This window comes from Pediculus humanus, genomic scaffold (genome assembly GCF_000006295.1).
Source record: "Pediculus humanus corporis 1103172107426 genomic scaffold, whole genome shotgun sequence".
Classification (NCBI taxonomy): Eukaryota; Metazoa; Arthropoda; class Insecta; order Psocodea; family Pediculidae; genus Pediculus; species Pediculus humanus.
In genome coordinates, this window is record NW_002987049.1 from 121978 (window position 1) to 142311 (window position 20334).

General features: G+C 27.1%; 4 protein-coding genes across 4 annotated transcripts in view; 3 read left to right on the forward strand and 1 right to left on the reverse strand.

Moving 5' to 3' along the window:
• Positions 1-743: 743 nt before the first annotated feature.
• Positions 744-11674, forward strand: Phum_PHUM075960 (ubiquitin protein ligase E3a, putative; the record flags this gene model as incomplete). Its single annotated transcript, XM_002423599.1, has 32 exons — positions 744-833; positions 964-1099; positions 1525-1776; positions 1914-2069; positions 2167-2325; positions 2755-2896; positions 2976-3127; positions 4111-4287; positions 4449-4631; positions 4739-4926; positions 5019-5207; positions 5311-5473; positions 5554-5675; positions 5754-5927; positions 6009-6221; positions 6303-6535; positions 6631-6805; positions 7006-7153; positions 7235-7442; positions 7533-7824; positions 7978-8358; positions 8454-8639; positions 8730-8924; positions 9000-9083; positions 9167-9392; positions 9544-9838; positions 9923-10175; positions 10262-10519; positions 10610-10903; positions 10995-11145; positions 11223-11387; positions 11478-11674. The coding sequence occupies 32 exons, from the start codon at positions 744-746 to the stop codon at positions 11672-11674; spliced, it is 6237 nt and encodes a 2078-aa protein (XP_002423644.1).
• Positions 11675-13586: 1912 nt separating this feature from the next.
• Positions 13587-14717, forward strand: Phum_PHUM075970 (uncharacterized protein; the record flags this gene model as incomplete). Its single annotated transcript, XM_002423600.1, has 4 exons — positions 13587-13662; positions 13850-14164; positions 14279-14449; positions 14536-14717. 4 exons carry the CDS (start codon positions 13587-13589, stop codon positions 14715-14717), a joined length of 744 nt encoding a protein of 247 aa, XP_002423645.1.
• Positions 14718-16011: 1294 nt separating this feature from the next.
• Phum_PHUM075980 (uncharacterized protein) lies at positions 16012-18294 on the forward strand (the record flags this gene model as incomplete). The annotated part of the gene is made up of 9 exons (XM_002423601.1): positions 16012-16129; positions 16513-16598; positions 16679-16893; positions 16988-17153; positions 17232-17297; positions 17371-17589; positions 17663-17877; positions 17980-18141; positions 18246-18294. The coding sequence occupies 9 exons, from the start codon at positions 16012-16014 to the stop codon at positions 18292-18294; spliced, it is 1296 nt and encodes a 431-aa protein (XP_002423646.1).
• Positions 18295-19636: 1342 nt separating this feature from the next.
• The window catches only part of Phum_PHUM075990 (uncharacterized protein), a gene marked incomplete at both ends in the record, with an annotated part of 7042 nt that continues 6344 nt past the window's right edge, over positions 19637-20334 (reverse strand). The window contains 3 exons of the mRNA XM_002423602.1: positions 19637-19804; positions 19908-20148; positions 20235-20334. The exon at positions 20235-20334 is cut by the window's right edge and continues 4 nt beyond it. Coding sequence (XP_002423647.1) covers positions 19637-19804; positions 19908-20148; positions 20235-20334 — 509 coding nt within the window. The remainder of the gene's footprint in view (positions 19805-19907; positions 20149-20234) is intronic.

A 20334-nucleotide genomic window follows, 5' to 3' on the forward strand; every position in this document is an offset into this window, starting at 1 on the left:
TTTCAATATTTATTAATGCATCAAGTAAATTTTTTTTTTCTTTTATTGTTATGATAATTATTACATGCTACTTTTAGGTTTTAATTATATTTTTTTTTTAAGGTTAATTACTTTTGAAAAAGCTTAAAAAATATGTAAAGTATACAAGCTTAGAATATTTAAATTATATGAGTAATAAGCAAAAGTTTTTTTATTCATTTTTGCATTAACAATTTTATAGGAAAACATAAATGTTCTACTATACACACTCGTTAAGAATTATTCTTAGGGCTGAAAGTTGATAATTTAGATTAATTTAAAAGCATATGAAAAAATAATTTAATTATTTATTTAATTAGAAATGTTTTTTTTTTTAATATTATTAAAGTAGATGCATTTTTTTTTACAGATGGTAATTTCATTGTTAATAAATTGCAATGTTTGCCATATTTTTATGTTTATTAAGAATGATGCTCATTGTGTTTTTTTCTAAACATTATCTAGCATATTTGTCTTTTTTCGTTTTAAAATGTTTTAAAAAAAAATTTTTTTTTTCGAAACAAAATTTTAAAAAGCATAAATATGTAAATAAGTACAAAAAAAAAATTTTTTTTTTTTTTTTATTGATTAATGCTTAATCATATAGTATTTTCATCGGTTTTGTTTTATTCGATTGTGCCAATTTTTTTTTTTTTTTTTTTTCTTTTTTTTTTTTTTCTTTTTAAGGAAAATTTGTGGCATGATTGAGTCGAAGCATTGCGTCTATGGCCGAGAAAGATAATCGTCGGAGCGGGGGGGATTCGCTTGAGCGCCACTCTAGCTCCAGGAAAGCCTCTCGGCATAAGGACGATTATGTAAGATATTTATATTGTACCGACTGCTGATTACGAATTAATTATGATTTGCTTTTGGTAAAACACATTGAAAAATTTATTTGGAAAATTTAATTGTTAAATAAAACATTTAAGTGAAATGTTTATTTAGTTGACCGAGCCAAACCTCACCAGCAAAAGAGGTATTCGTCGTAAAACTTTATCTGCCACGGTTGATGAACCTTTTGGTCTACCTCGTTCCAAAAAAAGAAAAGTTGAGGATCAGACAAGTGCTAACTTACAAAACAGTAAGTAAATTAATATGTGTCTTTAAGTTTTAATTATTATTATTATTATTATTATTTTTCAGAGCAATGGGATAAATAGTTATATGTTACTTTTTAGTATAAACTTAACCTCTAAAAGGAAAACTTTTATCATTTACAAAAAAAAAAAAAAAGATGAAAAGTTGTTTTAAATATTATTATTTATTAATGATTTATATTTAAGAAATAACTGAATAAAATATATATTATTTAATTAATCATTATACTGCTATGTGACTTGTTGTTTGTTATGTTTAAACTTATTTTAATTTGTTTTATTTATAAAAAAAATTAACTTGTTCTGTTTTATAATTAGTATTATAAGAATCATTAAAAACTATTATGATCTTGTAATGTACCAGATATATATATATATATGTTAATTAGTAAATATTTTTTTTCTTTAGGAAAATTAGATAAAAAAGTTGCAGGAAAAGGAGAAGGAAGTTGTTTAAAAGAAAAAACAAGCGGAACCAAATCGCATTGCAAAAAAAATTATTGGATAATAAGTGAGCAAACGAAAAATTACAGTGCAAGTACATCACCAAATAGTGTTAAAATAAATAAAAACAATAACGTATTTATATTAAAAAGTGGATGTAAAAAAAATAATTCAAATTCTGCGAATGAAAAGTCAAAATTTGAAGAAACAGAAAAAGGTACCATCATTTTGGCATAATTTATAAAATTCATAATTCATAACAATAGTCCAATTACAAAACAGCAACGTTTTTAACATCATTCTTAATTTTTAAAAAAATAAATGTTTAATGTTTTTTTTTTTTTTAAATGTTAGAATTAAAGGAAAAAGTCAAAAGCAAGCCTAAAACAAATCGAGGAAGAAAAGAAAAGAAAAAAGTTTTTCATTCAAAGGAAGAGGAAAAAGGAAAATTAATTAAAGCTCCTAAAGCTACTAGTTCTACGGATTTACCTATTCCCCTGTTAGAGCAAGGTACGCGTCAATCAATTTCGATTTTCAATAAATTAATTTTTTTATATCGAAATTAATAAAAAAATTATACGTTAATGCCTGATAATTTTGAATATAGGAAATAATCGGATCTACGCCTTAAGAAATCAGGTACGTCTTGATTCGACAGGAGCATTAATTCCATTGTATCCTCCGTCCAGAGCAGAAATAGCTATCGCACAAGGTCGTAAACCATTCATTCCTAAAAGAACAAAAGTGCAAGCTACGACAGCTTGGAGTAAGAGTTTTTCAATTTTTTTATTTTGATTATTATTATTATTATTATTATTTGTCCTCAATTTATTAGTATTCTCTTTAACTTTAATTTTTATTGATTATTGCTGTGAATAGTAACCATTTTTATTTTAATTATTTTAAAATATGTAAGAAAGAAATTTTTGGAGATATTAAAAAAAGGCAGAAGTAATAGTTGTTCTTGATAAGGCAATTTTTAAAATATAATTTAATTATTTTAAAGTTTACTGCTTAAATACATTTAGTACTTGATAAGAACAAAATTCATTTATTAAATAAATTCCTTACATGATGAAAAAATTTAAAAATATAAAATAGAGTTTTTAAGGTTGAGAGCTTTAGGTTCAAATTTCTAATTTAAAAATTTTTTCTGAAATCAATACTTTTTATTAAAAAAAAATTTTGTTTTTAGAAGTTACAGTGGAGGCTAATAAATCGGAGGACAAAACGGATAATCAGAAGTCACCGGAAATCACTGTAGGCCCGCAAATTCGGGTAACCTTGCGGCGAAGCGCTCGCAGCAAGCACAACACGGGGTCTTGCGCTAGCACCAGGTAATGAAGTTTATCCAAGTGTGAGCTTTATTTTGTTGTTACAATTTAGCTGAACAAATTCCATTAAAAATTTTAGTAGCCGACGCTCATCCCGAGCTGGGAAAGTTGGAGCAGGTTCCAGTTGGGCGATGATGTCGGCTGGCCAGGGCCCTTCCACTGCTTCTTCTCAGGGACCATCTACATCGGATGAAACCGTCCCTCCGACTACAACATCATCGGTCGGCGCTTCCGGTAAGTTTTTTTTCTTTACACTTAAAATTTAGTATTTAATGGATTCATTAATTTCTTTTTAAATAGCAAAAGTGTTAAAAATTTCAACCAAGGTCCTTATGTTCATTGTCCTTAGAATATAAAGAAATTCATTCTTCGGCCTTCACTGAGTTTTTTTTCGGGCAGACATTATCTTCACATAAAACGGTTAATGCACGAGATCCTTTAACTTTGCGTGTGCCCCAAACCTCTGAATGTTGCAGGACTGGTTTCTTTGAGCCTACTTGCCAAAACAACGTTAGTGGCAAGACTGCCAGGGTAAATTTGAAGTCGTTAGAACGGGGAAAGGAAAGAATTCAGGATAAAAATTATAGGTATTAAATCCAGCGTGTTCCTTGCGAAAGTAATTGGAGGGAAAATAAATATATATATATATATATATATATATATATATATATACCTTGATCAATTTAATAACCGTTAATTAAGGCACAAAATTTTAAAAACATTTACCATTATTTGGATATTTTACTTATTGAATACAAATGCAAAGGAAAAAAAATGAAGTATTTAGCTCTTTAAGTTACTCTAACTTAAACTAAACCAAAATTTAAAATTGATTTTGAAATGACTTTTATTTTGAAGTATATTTTTAAGAATAATTATTTAAAATATCGTTTATTTTTGTTAAAATAGTCACGTGATAAAAAATTAGATCGTTAAAATCCGTCATTTATTCAACTAAAATAATTTTTCCTTTTTTTTAAAATAACTTTTGTTCTTGTAAATTTTGGTTATTAGTAATATTAGAAAATTCAAATTTTTTAAAATTCTTTATAATTATTTCAATTTATTCAGTTTTGGGATACCGGTAGAAAATGAAGACTTGAAATTAAAGCCATGTAGTTATTTGAGAGAAAATAATAAAAGAAACAAAGAAATTATAAATTTTCAAAATGAAAATGAGGAAAAATTTAAAAATTCAAAAATATGTTTTTCTAAAGCTGAGACTCTCGCTAAAGAAAAAATTAATAAAATAAAAATTTCTGAAAATATTGATCTTTCTCGGGGGAAAAAAAATAATGATTGGGAAATAAATGCTGAGCCTTCTACTAGCAGAGACTCTGGAAAATCTTGTATTCAATTGCCACTTTCAGATACGTTTTTTGTTGATTTTTCAGGTAACCCCCCCTTAATTTCCTGTTTCTTTCCTTTTCCTTCTGCCAATATTAAACATTTTTTTTTAAAAATACATATCATTATTATTAATTGCACAGTTAATAATAAAATTCTCATTTATTATCATAAATAAAAAAAAATTTAAAATTTTTTACTTTGATAGCTTCTGCTTCTGGCACAGCGACTGTCCGTGAATCATACGATTTGACTTCTGAGAGTGACGACAATAATGAAGTCGGCCGTTTGCAAGCTCTTCTTGAATCTCGAGGTCTTCCACCTCATTTATTCGGAGCTTTGGGACCTAGAGTGCAACATTTTTTGAATAGGAACATGGGTGTTAGCTCTTGTGAGTTGAAAAGATTTTTAAAAAAAATTTATATACAGAATTTTCGTTGCTGATTATATCAATCAATCACTTTAAATATGTCATTCGCATTCTTTTTTCTTCTGTAGTATCTAAAGCCCAACAATTGTTACAAGGACTGCAAGCTACTGGAGATGAAAATCAACAACTTCAAGCTGTAATTGAAATGTGTCAAATGTTAATTATGGGAAACGAGGATACGTTAACAGGTTTTCCCGTTAAAGAAGTCGTACCTGCCCTTATATCATTAATGTCCGTGGATGAAAATTACGTTATCGTAAGACGAAGATTATTTTTTTTTTATTTTCTACGAAAAAAAAAATATTAAGGTTTGGTTCGTGAAAATCAAAAATTTAAATTTTGTTCCAGATGAACCATGCTTGTCGAGCGTTAACGTATATGATGGAAGCTCTACCAAGATCTTCGGCTGTTGTCGTTGATGCTGTACCTGTTTTTTTGGAAAAACTTCAAGAAATTCAGTGTATGGACGTAGCCGAACAAAGTTTAACTGCTTTAGAAATGCTTTCAGTCAGGCACAGCAAAAGTATTTTGCAAGCGGTAAAAATATATATATATATTTAAAAAAAAAAAACATTGCACTCATAATAACTTTTGTTGCCAAATTTAATAATCGAAATTTTTTTTTTTTTTTTTTTTCCAGAGAGGAGTCGCTGCTTGTTTAAAATATTTAGATTTTTTTAGCCTGGGAGCTCAACGTTCTGCTCTCGCTGTAACTGCAAATTGTTGTCAAAATCTACATGTTTTGGAATTAAATTATGTGTCAGATTCGTTGCCTATTTTAGCTTCCCGTCTTACGAGGGCAAGTTTTTAAATTTAGTATTATTTGGACAAATTTATTCGGGCGCAATAATTTTTCACTGAGCTTTTTTCTTTTAGCAGTCAGACAAAAAATGTGTTGAAAGCATTTGCCAGGCTTTTTGTCGTTTGGTAGACAGTTTTCAAAATGATCCGACCAAATTATTAGAAATAGCAAGTCCTATGCTTCTTACCAATCTTCAGCAACTTGTGAGTATACCTTATAGTACGTCATCTCACTTGTTTTACGTTCAATCGAAATTTACATGTCAATTAATTTTATTTCAGTTGGTAGAATCACCACCCGTTATTAGTACCAGCACTTTTATTAGCGTATTGAGAATGTTGACTCTTATGTGCGCTGTTTGTCCTGAATTATCTTTAACTCTTCTTAAGCAATGCATCGCTGATACACTTTGTTATCTTCTAACAGGATCCGCTGAAAAAAGTTCACATTTCGAAGTAATTTTTGAAAATTTTTTTGTTTTTTTTTTATAAGTTATATTTTACTCGTTTATATTTCAATTTCAAATTTATTTGTAGATTGAATTGGTTTCTCGAAGTCCCCAGGAGTTATATGAAATGACTTGCTTAATTGGAGAGTTGATGCCTAAGCTTCCAACGGACGGTATTTTTGCAGTTGAATGTTTATTAGAACGACCAAATAATTCTATATTGGATGCTGTACAATGGCAATGGAGAGATGAGCAAGGTCACTGGCATCCTTACGGTAGCTGGGATTCGAGAATGATTGAAGTAAAAAAAAATTATTTTTATAAATTTACAAATTGCATTGTTTGTTACTTTTGACTTAATATTATTATATTTCTTCAAAAGGTAGCTCATCAGAATGGAGAACCAGAAATTTTGTTACACTCTCGACATTCAACATATACAATCAATTTTCACGCTATGACGCAGATAAGTGAAGATTATGTAACTTCGTGGCCGATAAGAAGGAGGGTAAATCCTACAGCTGTTTTAGGTGGATCTCAGGATATAACATCTAATAATTATGTTGTTTTACTTGCTGAAAACACAAATGGAAATATAACTCCTGTTAATTCAAAGTAAACAATAAAAATAAATATAATCTTTAAAAAAATGTATTAAAAATATAAGCCTTAATTGTTTTGTTTTTTTTTTTTTTTTATATGAAATTTAGCGTTGGGATAACAAAAAATGCTAACGAAGAAAGAGAATTGGCTTCATCTTTTGTTCGCTCATTGTTTTCAACTTTGTACGAAGTTTACAGTTCATCAGCGGGACCAGCTGTACGATACAAATGTTTAAAAGCTTTATTACGAATGGTTCACTTTTCCTCTCCTGAGTTGTTAAAGGTATAACCAATATTTTATGCAGTTTTTTATAAATAAAAAAAGTTCTGATAAGATAAATCTTAAATTAAATTCATCGATTTCAAGTTGAGAGAAGAAAAAAAATTTTTTTGAAAAAAACGAAAGAATATTGTTTTATAATTATTTATATTCTATACTAAAACCTGTTACGAAAAAATTTAAAACCTGATATTTTATTTTAGGACGTTTTAAAAAATCAAATAGTATCAAGTCACATTGCTGGTATGCTCGCATCTCACGATTTAAGAATTGTTGTGGGAGCTTTGCAAATGGCCAACATATTAATGCAAAAATTATCAGACGTTTTTACAATTCGCTTTATGAGAGAAGGTATGAAATATATATTCAGTCGTATATAAATTGGCAATTGCATGTAGTAATATATCTTCCTTTCTTTTTTTGTCGAAACAGGAGTTGTTCATCAAATAAAACAGTTAGCTTCTGTTGAAAATGTAGCTGAAACTCCGCCATCTCTTCCTAATATTCCCACTCCTTCTACATCATCGTCGACTTCTCTTTCTTTTTCCCTTAATAACTCGAATATAAATGGAGCCCTAGTTCAAAATGATGATTATAATATGCCTAATGACGATAATTTTTATCAAAGTTCTTCACAGTTGTAAGTTTTTATATTATAGTGTTTTAACATGTGCCGTGCAAAAAACCGCTTATTTCAAGTATTTTATTATTATTATTATTTTTTTTAAAGAAAATTGAGTGATGTTTTGTCTCGTAAGAGAAAATCAAAAAGAGGAACCGTTGCGGCAAATAGATCTAAAAACAAACACGAGGATTCTTTACCTTGTTCAATGGTGCAAGATATTATTAGCAAAGCTACTTCTTTGGGTACTTCAGGAAGATCAACTCCAACAGGTACTTCTAGAAGTAGGTTTTCTAGTGCTGGATCTAAAACAACGTCTTTTCTGGCAAGTTTAAATCCCGCAAGGTGGGGTAGATCTCTCAATAATAGTTCAAGTCTTGGAGAACGTCATTTTTCAAAGGTAAAACTTTCAAGGTGTAAAATAAATTATTGTTTATCTAATCAATTTTTTTTAATGCTTTTTAAAAATTCATTAAGATAAAAAAAAATTAATATTAAATAGAAAAACAATAATTGTTTCTTGTCGGTTTAAATAACTTGATTTTTTTTTTAGGACTCCGCTTTATCAAAATCACCTAGCAATTCAAATTTAACGGCAGGAAACAAAGAAAAAATTCGATGTTGGATTCGTGAAACGGCTTCAAAATTTATCGAAGTTTATTTTTCTGAGGAAATAACATGTCAGCTTCCTGCCGCGGACGTACTTTTCAAGTTAACTCAACTAATAAGAAAATTGCAATCCTCAGATTTAAGAAATGAAGGATTGCCTGCTTTAAAAGAATTATGTGATATTTTAAAAGAGTCTGACATTTCGCCTTTTGAAGTTAACCACAGTGGTTTGGTTGAGGCTCTTCTTGAATTTTTAACTAATGAAAACGATGGGAGAAGAGACTCGTGCCTTCGAGGTTTTCTTCATATTTTTGCGGGTTGCCCAGTAAGTTATTAATGTAATTTACATTCTTTTTTTTTTTTTTTTTTTTTTTAAAAACAATTTTTTTTAACTCGTCTTATTTTTTTTTATTTTTAAAGCTGGAACGAAATGGTTCTGTAGATAGTATTAATAGTAATTGCTTATCACTATTAGTATCAAAATTAAATAGCTGTGTATCTCAAGTGGAACAGTTTCCGGTAAAAGTTCATGACTTGCCCATAGGAGCAGGCGGTGCAAGAGGCGGAACTAGTGCTTTGAAATTTTTTAACACGCATCAGCTTAAGGTAAATTTGAAAAAAAAAGAAAATTTTTTTTTTTTTTTAAATTTACCAAATTTATAAATTGCGCCAATAAAAAATTTGCATACTTTTTAGTGTAATCTACAGCGTCATCCTGATTGTACAAATCTAAAACAGTGGAAAGGTGGCTCTGTAAAAATAGATCCCTTAGCTTTGGTTCAAGCTATAGAAAGATATTTAATAGTTCGAGGTTACGGTCGTATTCGAGTTCAAGATTCTGGAGAATCTGATGATGATAATTCTGAAGATGATGACATAGACGATACATTAGTAAGAATATTTTTTTATTCTTAAAAAATTAATTTGTTTCCTATTACAATCAATTGTATTTTTTTTCGTTTTCAGGCCGCAGTTGTGATTTCACAAGGAACTTCTCGACATCAACTTCAATTTCTAATAGGAGATCATGTATTACCATATAATATGACGGTAAATTATTATAATAATATGATTAATTTTTTTTTTTTTTTGTTTTCATGTGAATAATTTAATTTTAATTTTTTTTTTTTTAGGTTTATCAAGCAGTTAGACAGTTCACTAATTTAAATAGCACCGATCAGTCAGAAACTGATACAGATACTGAAATGCCTTTAGGACATTCCAGTGTTTGGGTTCAAACTCATACAATTCAGTACAGGCCCGCGCCCCCCAGTGTTGGTCCTCTAAACGTTCAAAGTAATAGAAAACACAAAGGTTCCGTTAATAAATCGCATGGTAAATCTGATCATTTGTGGAATGGTAATTTTTAAATATCTAAAAACATTTTTCAAAACTTATTTTATCGTAATTTAAAAAATTATAAATATTTATTAATATTATCATAAGTTTCAGAACCAAAAAAAAAAAAAGTAAGAAAGAAAGAAAGTAATATTAAAATGTTATTTTTCAGATGGATCTGTTCCAGCCTTACATTCTTCTTTAGTTCCTTTTTTAACTAATAAACTGCCAGATAATGTTACGATTCAAGACTCGTCTCTTCAAGTTTTAAATCTTCTTCGGGTCCTTCACGCTCTTAGTCGTTACTGGGGAACTTTATACAATGTCACATCTTATTCTGAACTATTGCCTATGAGTTGCTTTGTCAATAATAAAATATCAGCTAAAACTAGTAGACAGCTTCAAGATCCTTTAGTTATAATGACTGGAAATTTACCTATCTGGCTTCAACAAATAGCTATGTCGTGGTAATTTTCCATTTCATTAAATTCCATAACTTTATAACAACAAATTTTTTTATGTTATTTTAAATTTTTTTCTTTTTTTTTCAGCCCATTTTTGCTTCCATTCGAAACAAGGCAGCTTCTTTTTTATGCAACTTCTTTCGATCGAGACAGAGCACTTCAAAGATTATTGGATGCCACTCCAGATCTTAGTTCCTCGGATAGCGCGGAAAGAGTTACTCCTAAATTAGATCGTCGCAAAAGGACAATATCTAGAGACGATATTTTAAAACAAGCGGAATTAGTAATTCAAGATTTGGCTTCCAGTAGAGCTCTTTTAGAAGTTCAATACGAGGATGAAGTGAGATAAAAAATAAATTTGTTTTTTTAACAACTCCTTACTTGCTCTTTCTTTTCTTTTTATAATAATAATAATGTTATTTTTAGGTTGGTACGGGATTGGGTCCCACATTAGAGTTTTATGCACTTGTTTCAAGAGAGCTTCAAAGAGCAGATTTGGATTTATGGGCCGGCGATAAGGCTGTAGGTCCCGAAGGAGTCACATATATAAATGCTCATCAAGGCCTGTTTCCAGCTCCCCTCTCTCGTTCTTCTAAATACACACATACATACCTTACTAAAATTAAGTCTAAATTTAGGTTTTTGGGTAAATTTATGGCTAAAGCTGTTATGGATTCAAGACTGGTATGTGCAAAGAAAACCCGATTATTTCATTAATAATTGAATATAATTTTTTTAATTAAAAATTATTATTATTATTATTTCACGTTTCAGTTGGATTTACCTTTTAGCCTCGTTTTTTATCGATGGCTGTTGGGTGAAGAAGGATCTCTGCATTTACCTGATTTAGTTTATGTAGCTCCTCAAATTCATCAGACATTAGCCAAACTGCAAAGTTTTCTTTGGCGGAAAAATTTGCAAAAAAATTTAACTGACTGTGATGAAATCGGATGCCCTATTGAAGATTTATGTTTAACATTCACCGTTCCCGGTCACGCAGACCTCGAATTGAGAAAGGGTGGAAAAGATATTTTAGTTACTGAAGAAAATCTAGACCAGTATATAAAAGTAATTTTTTTTCTCTCTCTTTTTTTTTCACTAAATTAAATTTGTAAAAAATATTTTTTTAAAATTTAAAAAAAAATGTATATAATTATAGTTGGTATGCCATTGGTTATTAGTGGAAGGAGTTAGTCGTCAAATGGAAGCTCTTCGTGAAGGTTTTGAAGCTGTTTTCCCTCTGCAACAACTTCACATGTTTTACCCAGAAGAGCTGGATGCTGTTTTTTGCGGTTTAGGAGAGCAGCTAGGTAATTAAAAACAATAAAAAAATATTTATTTTTCATACTGGTTTGAAAATGTTTTAATTTAAAATATTTAATTATAGGATGGGATGTAAAAACTTTGTCCGAATGTTTCCGACCTGCTCATGGATACACATTAGATTCCAAAGCTATTAGGTTCCTTTTCGAAGTACTCAGCAGCTACAATGCGACTGAACAACGACTGTTTCTACAATTTGTGACTGGATCTCCAAGACTTCCAGTGGGAGGTTATTATTATTATTATTATTTTTTTTCTAATTTCAATTCCGAGTAAAGTAACGAGTGTTACGAGTGAAAGAATTTTGATTAATTTTCAGGTTTCAAGAGCTTATCACCGCCATTAACAGTAGTTAGAAAAGACGTGGAAGGCGAAGCTTCTTCCGATAACTTCCTTCCAAGCGTAATGACTTGCGTTAATTACCTCAAGCTGCCTGATTATTCATCGGTAGAAATAATGAGACAAAGGCTCAGCATTGCCGCTAGAGAAGGTTCACATTCTTTCCACCTCTCCTAGTCTTATAATCAAATGTATAATGATTTTAAAATTTTTCAATCAAATTTTAATTTCCAAAGCTTTGGTTTATTCATCTTGCAAAAAAAAAAACAAAAAAAAAAAAAAGAAAAAGAAAAAAAAAAGGAAAAAAAAACATGATGATAATAATAATAATAATAATAATAATGATGATGATGATTATTTGCCCATTAAAAAAAATGAATCAATCGCATACTCATATTTTTTGTTAAAAATGAGTTTAATCAGTAAAGTTACTGATACATACATATATATATATATATATATATATATATATATCTTTACCAAGAAATTTTATTTAATAATTTGTTTTATTAATATCATTAATATTTTTTTTTCTTTTTTTTTTTTTTTTTTTTTATTTAAGAAAATAAAATCATAATTAAAATAATACTACCAGGTTCGATCTATAAAATTTGCTCTATGAGTACATATCTGTATTTATTTTTTTTTATTTTGTATTTTTTTTTTTTTTTTTTTGTTTTTCAATGGTCAATAAATAAATTTATTTATGGAATCAGAGCAATAAAACATAATAAGTGATGTATAATGAAAAAAATTAGGGTTAAGATAATAATCGGATTAAAAAAAAAAAAAAAAATGTCGGACTGGTTGAGTGTGTAAAATAAGCCTTATAAACATAGAATAATGTTGGATGATGCTTATTCGACGTTTACGGCAATAATAATAAATAGAAACATAAATTTTACTACTATATTAGTTATTTTTTTTTTTTTTTCTTTTTTTTCTTTTTTTTTTTTTTTTTGGCATACTTATTTTCTATTAATTTTTTAATAAAAAAAAAATAATAATGATAATAACCTTTATACGGCTAGTAAAAATTCAAAATTTTAAAATAATATTATTATATTTTTTTTCATTATTAACATTAATTGTTTATTTATTTTTATTTATTCCATAAGGTTTTTTTTTATATTTATCTGTTAAAAATGATTGATTCAACTCTATTGACGAAAAAATTGATATTAACAATATTAATTTTATAAATAAATACCATCTTGAAATTTGGCGGCTTTTTGGGTTTTATTCCGACATTAAATATTAGTATTAAATAAGGCCTATACTATAAATTTTAGTTTTTGTTTTTTCAAGGTTGGTCATGCTGTCGTAAATCGTAAAATGAAATTTTCTTACCTACGGCAACGTTTAAAGAAGAAATTATGTCTTAAATTTTATACTGTTGTGCTCAATAAAAGGTAATTTTTATTTTATTTTCACAAATTAAAAAAAAAAAGTAATGAAAACGAGGTTATAAGATGTCGTTAAGTGATTTTTAGTTTTTAAAAGTGATAATGTTCGAATTATTGTCTTGAATATGTTCCAACGGACGAGTCATAACCGTTAAGGTATTACTATTGCACATCTTATTTTTTTAATTAAAAACCAAAATGATTACCCTATTATTTAATATTTTTAAATAATATAATTTTAATTTCTTTGATGTGGATATATATATATATCAATTTTTTCAAAAATATTTATTCATGCAAGCGTAAAAAACATTTTAAACTTACCGCTCAGGCCATAGAGATAATAATAGTTTTTAATGGTTTCACTATTTTCACTATTTTCCACGAAAATTTTTTTCAAACTTTTAAAATAAAAAAATAAAGTTTAAATTATTTTTAAATCTAGTGAAAAGTTAAAATACGTTATATAAGCATCAAATTTCTTCTCATTGTTTGTCAGCCATTAAAAAAAAAATTTGCTTTTCTTACGTTTTTGCTTCAGAGTGAAAAAAGCAGACGACAATTTCATGTAAAAACCCGCCAAATTTTAGACTCTTATTTGTAAGACATTTTCGTTAATTGAGAGTGTATACATATATATTTTAAAAAATTTTTTGATTGTTATAATTTTATTTCATCGAAATATGTCTAAAACTAAGTCTTCTTCACAAAATTTAATAACCAACTCTCATACAAAAATTAGTTTAATGTTAATTCAAAGTAAGTTTATCATATTATATTTTACTGTTAGTATTTGACTAAAGAAGAGAGTTTTGAATTTTTATATTAAACTATTGCTTCAACTAAAATTAATATCCATCATTTTTTCTGTCTGAATATTACACATAAATATAGATATATTAATAAATAATCGTTTTGTTTTTTTTTCTCCTCTCTCTGTTTCCAGATAGTGCAATGAACACACCTGCCAATATTGTCAAATTAAAACATCCAAGAAGTGGAAAGGAAGCAACATATCTTTTCACAAACAATAATTCTGTCGTAAATGAACTTTTTTTATTTTCTGACTCCAAATCATGTTTTTTAAATGATAATGTTATAGAAAAAACTAAATTGTATTTTTCAACGCCAATAGATCCTTTATTTTTAGTTTTACCTTATTTAAAAAAGTATTATGATGATAGAAAAGCAGTTCCCATTGAAGATTTGTTTGTCGATCAAATGTTTCCAGATGCTTACAGACTCCTACAATCAATAGAAGGTGCAAATATGGATTTTATTGCCGATAGAAAAGGCTGGTATATTTGAAACATTTAAAAAATTAATCGAAATAAAATTTTTATCGTAATATTTAAATGAAAATTTTTTTTATTAGGGTCAGAAGATTTAAACGTTTGGGCTTATAATAATGAAAAAACAATGAATTGGCTTATTAAAAAAGTAGAAAAATTGGTCAGTTTTTTCAAAGTTAAAATTTCTTCCTCGAAAAAAAACTGTTTAACTGAAAAGAATCACAATGATGATAAATCGTCTTTTGAAAAAATCGGTGAGTGTTAAAATATAAGTAAATTAATCATTATAGTTATCTAGCAAGAAACGAGCAAATAAGTAAAAAATTTTATTTTATTTCAGACAAAAGTGTTTTATTGAAGAATGCATATGAACTAATCTCTGAATATATTGCTGAGGATTTGAGTTCACAACTTTTTTTTAAACTAGGATTATCATCCAATGATCATTCAGATGTGAAAAAAAGAAAAGAAACCGAAAAGCCTGATGAAAATATTAAAAAAAAAATGAAAACCAGCATGTAAAATCCATTTAAATTTTAGGTATTTTATTTTTTAATTACATTACATTTAAAATAATTGACCTATTTAAAATTCAATTTTAAAAAAAATGGATTTAAATTTGTGAGAACGTTAATATCCGTTGTTAAATTTTTTTCTTTTATTAATTAGTTATTTAAAATTTTTCTTCTGCGCCTGTCTTTTTTTTTTTTTTTTCATCTTCCCTCTTTTTTTAAAATTACAAAAAAAAAAAAAAAAAAAATTAATTCGTTTATACGTGGTCTGTTGTAAAAAAGCAAAGGTTTTAATCTTTTTCATTAAATAATTTTTACTTAAGTGAATATTTTTTTTTAAAAAGAAAAAAAAGTAAGTTAAAAGTTTATTTTTTTGTTTATAAACTTGAGAAATTTACTTGGTAAAAATAATATATATTTTAATGAAAAACGTTAAACTTAAAAATGTTTTTCCGATTGCTAGTTATTATATATATTAGGACAAGTTTTTCAATTCGCGTTATTTTTTATTTTAATGTTAATAAAATTTATTTTATTTATTATTATGTATTATAGTTAACAACGAATATTATCAAGGTCACAGATTTATTTTTAATTATTTTTTAAATTAAATTTTAAAAGTATTTTAAATAAGAAATAATGAATGAATGTATCGTTTTATTATTCGTATGTGTTTTTCGGTTTAATTTTATTTAATGGTTTATAGTTGTAAACGCTAAACAAAACTGGTTTTACAGATAATATGTAACTCTCCGTTATTTAATTACTTTAAAAAAATAATTTTCAACCATTTTAGTTAGACAGAAAAGTAATAATAAGGACGCATATACTCTCTCCATTTTCAAATTCAAATGTTAACTCTAACAATAAATATTTTTAGAGATAATTCCGAAAAAAAAAAAAAAGCGAATAAAAATCCAAATTTAATAATAAAAATGATTTTATTTATTGCATGTGAAAATATCACTTGTTTTTTTTTTATAAACAATTTAAAACACCATCATCACCAAATAATTTCAATCGATTATTACTAATATAATTTTTAAGTGCGAATGTCATGCAACATTTTCAATATTTTCAGATATAAATATTTTTTTTTTTTTTTTCTTATCGCTATCGATGAACATAAAATTTAATTTTTTTTTTTTTGATTTATTCCAGTTTTTGAAAAAAAAAAAAAAAAAAAGAGGGGGGGGGAGCAAATATATAACGATAAAAATCAAATCACGTATATTAAAAACTGAAAATTTAATTGTAATTTTTTTTTTTAATTTTTAGGGAGCCTCGGTAGGAAAAAAATGAAAATGAGTAATGAAAAATTACAATCACATTCGCAAAGTTTAGCACAAGTAACAAAAACCCTACAAATTGTTAAAAATTCATCTTTTTACGTAAAATCATCGAAATTGAAAAAATCCGATGGTAAGAAAGTCAAAATTTAAATTTAATTAAAACATGAAAACTTTATTATTATTATTATTATTTTTTTAAAACGATCGCCATTGAATATTTGAATAAATAATTTAATTTTTTCTATAATTTTAAAATAAAATAAAAGAAAAAGTATATTTTTGTAAATATGGATGCGGTACTGACACAAAATTTTAAAATAAACCCTGATTTTTTATTATTATTATTATTATTGCCGATTTCAATGATAAAATAACGTGCAAAGAAATAAAAATAATAATGATAATAATGATGAAATCTTTAAAAAAAAAGAAATTGATAGAAACATTTTTGTAGTGCAACAAAAACATTACAAGTGTAAATTATATTATTTCTCAAAATATTTTTCATAAAAGGTCGAATCATGTACGGAAGATTATTTAATCAAATACAAAAAGAACCAATTATTGAAGGTACTCCAATAACGGAAAAATTAGCCGTCGTAAGTAAAAATAAAACAATAAAATTTCTTTTTTTTTTTGTAAATTTAATAAAGTTAATAATTTTTGTTTTTAATTATAGGATCTTCGTCGTATTGTTTTTGGTTCATCTACGATTCCACCAAAAAGTGAATGGCTTAAAATGGGTTTTAATTATCATAATTCGAATAAAGAATTTTCATACGGGCTTAAAATCGTTCGTAATACGACTTCCGGTTTATTTTCCGTCGTTCAAGCTTATTTAATTAAATATTTTCTTTTTAATAAGAAAAAGAATCGAAATGTCGTACCCGAACAGTAAGTTTAATATTACGAAATGTTTATGAAATTAATAATATAGTTGTATCATCAAAATGTAAATATAATACAAAAAAATTTTATTAATTTTTAGATTGTTGAAACCGGATAAAGTGGAACAAGTAGAAGCACTTTGGACTTCTTTGTCTGATCTTTTATGGATCGTTGGTGAAAAAAAAAATTGCAAAATTTGCCTTCCTCGGTCTCCTCCATGTTTACAAAGTTCTTCTGATTATTTTTCTGATGGTTTAACCGAACGCGTAAATTATTTAATTTTTTCTTAAAGTTTTTTTTTATCGATACGTTTAATATTTGCATATTTTTATATTTTTATTTAGCTTCACATATTTGATTTTACAACACTCGAAGATTTACGAGCATTTCTCAAACGTTACATATACGTTGTAAGTTTTTTTAATTTATAATTTTAAAATTTTATTTTATTTTTTTTTTAATAATTGATTTTATATTTTAAAGTTTTTAGAAGAATCCGGTCCGGGAGCATTACTGATTCTTTACAGTGCTATTTTAACAAGGGGTATTTCACAAACGTCTGAAGATATGAAAACCGTCGGTTCTTGTTTTTTATCCGGTGAAGATGAGGGACTTAATTGCATAATAACGTTATTACTCACAGGAAGAGCGACTCCTTTCCTTCATAACGGTGTCGTTTACGTTGGGGACGAAGATCATTACGTAAATACAAGAACGAAAACTTGTGAGAATGTAAAAATGATAAAAATAAAAATCTTTATATATATATGTTTAGGCTATGGCCCAATGGGGAATCATGAGTAGAAGCGACATAGGTTTTTTATTGTATAACGATCGGGATGATTGTAAAATATTAAACGAATCAAAACAGCCCGGAAGTCGACTGAAAACACCAAATTTTCCCATATGGGTAACATTCAATTCTGGACATTATGGAGTTCTTTTCAACACCAATAGTGAGCTTTTGAGAAACTATCATGCGGAAAGAAGGTTTTCATTATTATTATTATTATTATTATTATTATTGATATTATAAATTTTCGTAAATTCGGACTTCGTGAAAAATAATTTTTTTTGTTTTTTTTTTGTAAGATTTGAATTGTATTATTATACGGTCGAAGGGAGTTGTTTGACAATGTCCGTGGATACCAGATACAAAAAATTTAATAAAGAAGAAGAAAATAATGATCGGGAAAAAACAGAAGATTTTCTATCAATTCCTCTTTCGTCCATAGAAAAACTTATACATACAAAGTATTTTAAAAAACGTTTGAAAAAAAAAAAAAAAGAAAAACTTGAATTTGAAATTTAGAAAAAAAACTTACAATTACGTTTCAATTTTTATCTTTTTTTTTCAGATGGGAAGATGCTGCCATTGTTTTTAAAGGAATCACATCACTTACGTAAATTTCAAGCAGTTTTCATCAATTTCAAATATATCTTATTATTACAAAAATAAAACCATGCTTTTTAGATTTTAATCAATCAAAGAAATATTATAATCAAATGCTTATAATTTACTATTATACTATATAAAAATATATTTGCTTTCATATTAAATAGTATATAATAATAAATTTTTTTAAAAAAAATAATCCTGTTGTTTTAAAACGAAAAAAAAAAATAAAATTAATTCAAAACAGTGGATTCCCTCCTAAAATCACAATTTTTCTCTCTAAAAACATCGAAAATTTTGGCCAAATGTATCAGAAAAACATAATACCCAAGGAGGTATAGAAAAAAATAAAATTCAAACAATGGATTCCCGCTTAAAATAAAATGTGCGCCAGGTAAAATATACAAGGTCGTCCTACTTAGCGTAAACAGTAAACAAGGTCGACCTTGGTTGAAAAATCGTGACCATGAAAAATTTCACAAAATTGAAATGTAAAACTAATGGCCTTGGATTCAAGGTCGACCTACTTTAGAATAAATCGTAAACGTTGGATTTTCGCGCTCAATGTCATTTTTAACTTAATTTTTAATCGAAAATTTTTTCCGATGTATCCGTAAAACATAATATCCAAGGAGGTAAAGGGTAAAATAAAATTTAATCAATGGAATATTCCCTTTAACTCACCTTAATAAATTTTTTTTTTTTAACATGTGGCTCGAGTTGATTATAAAAAGTAACGTTATATATATATATATATATATATATAACCGTCTGGAAATGTTTACGTTTTTATATTGTTTATAAGTGATAACATTGGAATTATAATTACCAATTGATTATTATGAAGGAGAAGCTTATAGAAAGTCATTCTTTTGTTTTATTTAAAAGTATAGTTGTTTATTTGAAAACATAAAAATAACAATTAGTTTCCACTTATAAAAGGATGCTGGATGCAAGAGGAGAAATTCTTCCGATCTCCTTGTGTCTCATGAATCTTTGTACATCTTCTTGTTCGTGTTAATGAAAGTGATTTTTACTGGTTACTTACTATTATTCATGAAATGATTGAAAAACCGTATTACTCAACAATAATATAATACATTCTTCGCTGCAAAAAATATACTGATTGTGATTAGTGATTAGAATGAGTTTGACGACAGAAATGAAAGATAGGAAATGATAAAAAAAAAATTTGAAATTAAAATGAATTCATTTATCTACGTTGCAATTCTGTAGATTCTTTATTATTTTAATACTGGCCTTATACAAGCGGATAAACTTTAATATTATAAATTAAATTGAATACTACTTTTTAATTTCAATGTGACCAAATTTTTTATTCGCTCTCATTTTTTAAACATTATTATCTTTTTCTTTTTCAGGGGAAGAAGAAGAAGGAGGAGGAGGAGGAGGAGAAGAAGGTTCAAAATCTGACAATGAATCTGATGAAACAGCATCATAGTTTTCTGTTTCTTCCAATATTTTTAAAGCTTTTTCTCTCTTTAATTTAATTTTGTAACTCTAAAATAAAAAAAAAATTAATTTTTGGGTAGTAATAATAATAATAATAATAATAATAATAATAATATTTATGAGAAACATATTTAATTTCTACTTTACTCACTTTTTTAGCTATTTTACTAAGCATTTGAGTGGTTTCCGGTCCCGTTTGTAAAACCATTCCTCTAAGATAACCTTCGGGTTTGTTTAAAAGAATGTGTGGATGATCGAATTCGACAATGTTTCCAGCATCCACGACAAGAATTCGATCCGAATCCATAACCGTATTTAACCTATGAGCTATAGTCAATACCGTACATTCCTTGAATTTATTTCTTATAGTCCTTTGAATGAGCTTATCGGTTCTAGGAAAAAGGAAATTTTTTTCTTTTTATTAATCTGAGCGAATGTAATAAAACATTATTTAAATGTTGTTATATGTGAGTCTTACTGAGGATCAACATTTGCCGTTGCTTCGTCCATAATAAGAATTTTATTATTTCTAATAATAGCACGTGCAAGACAAAGTAATTGCCGTTGACCGACGCTAA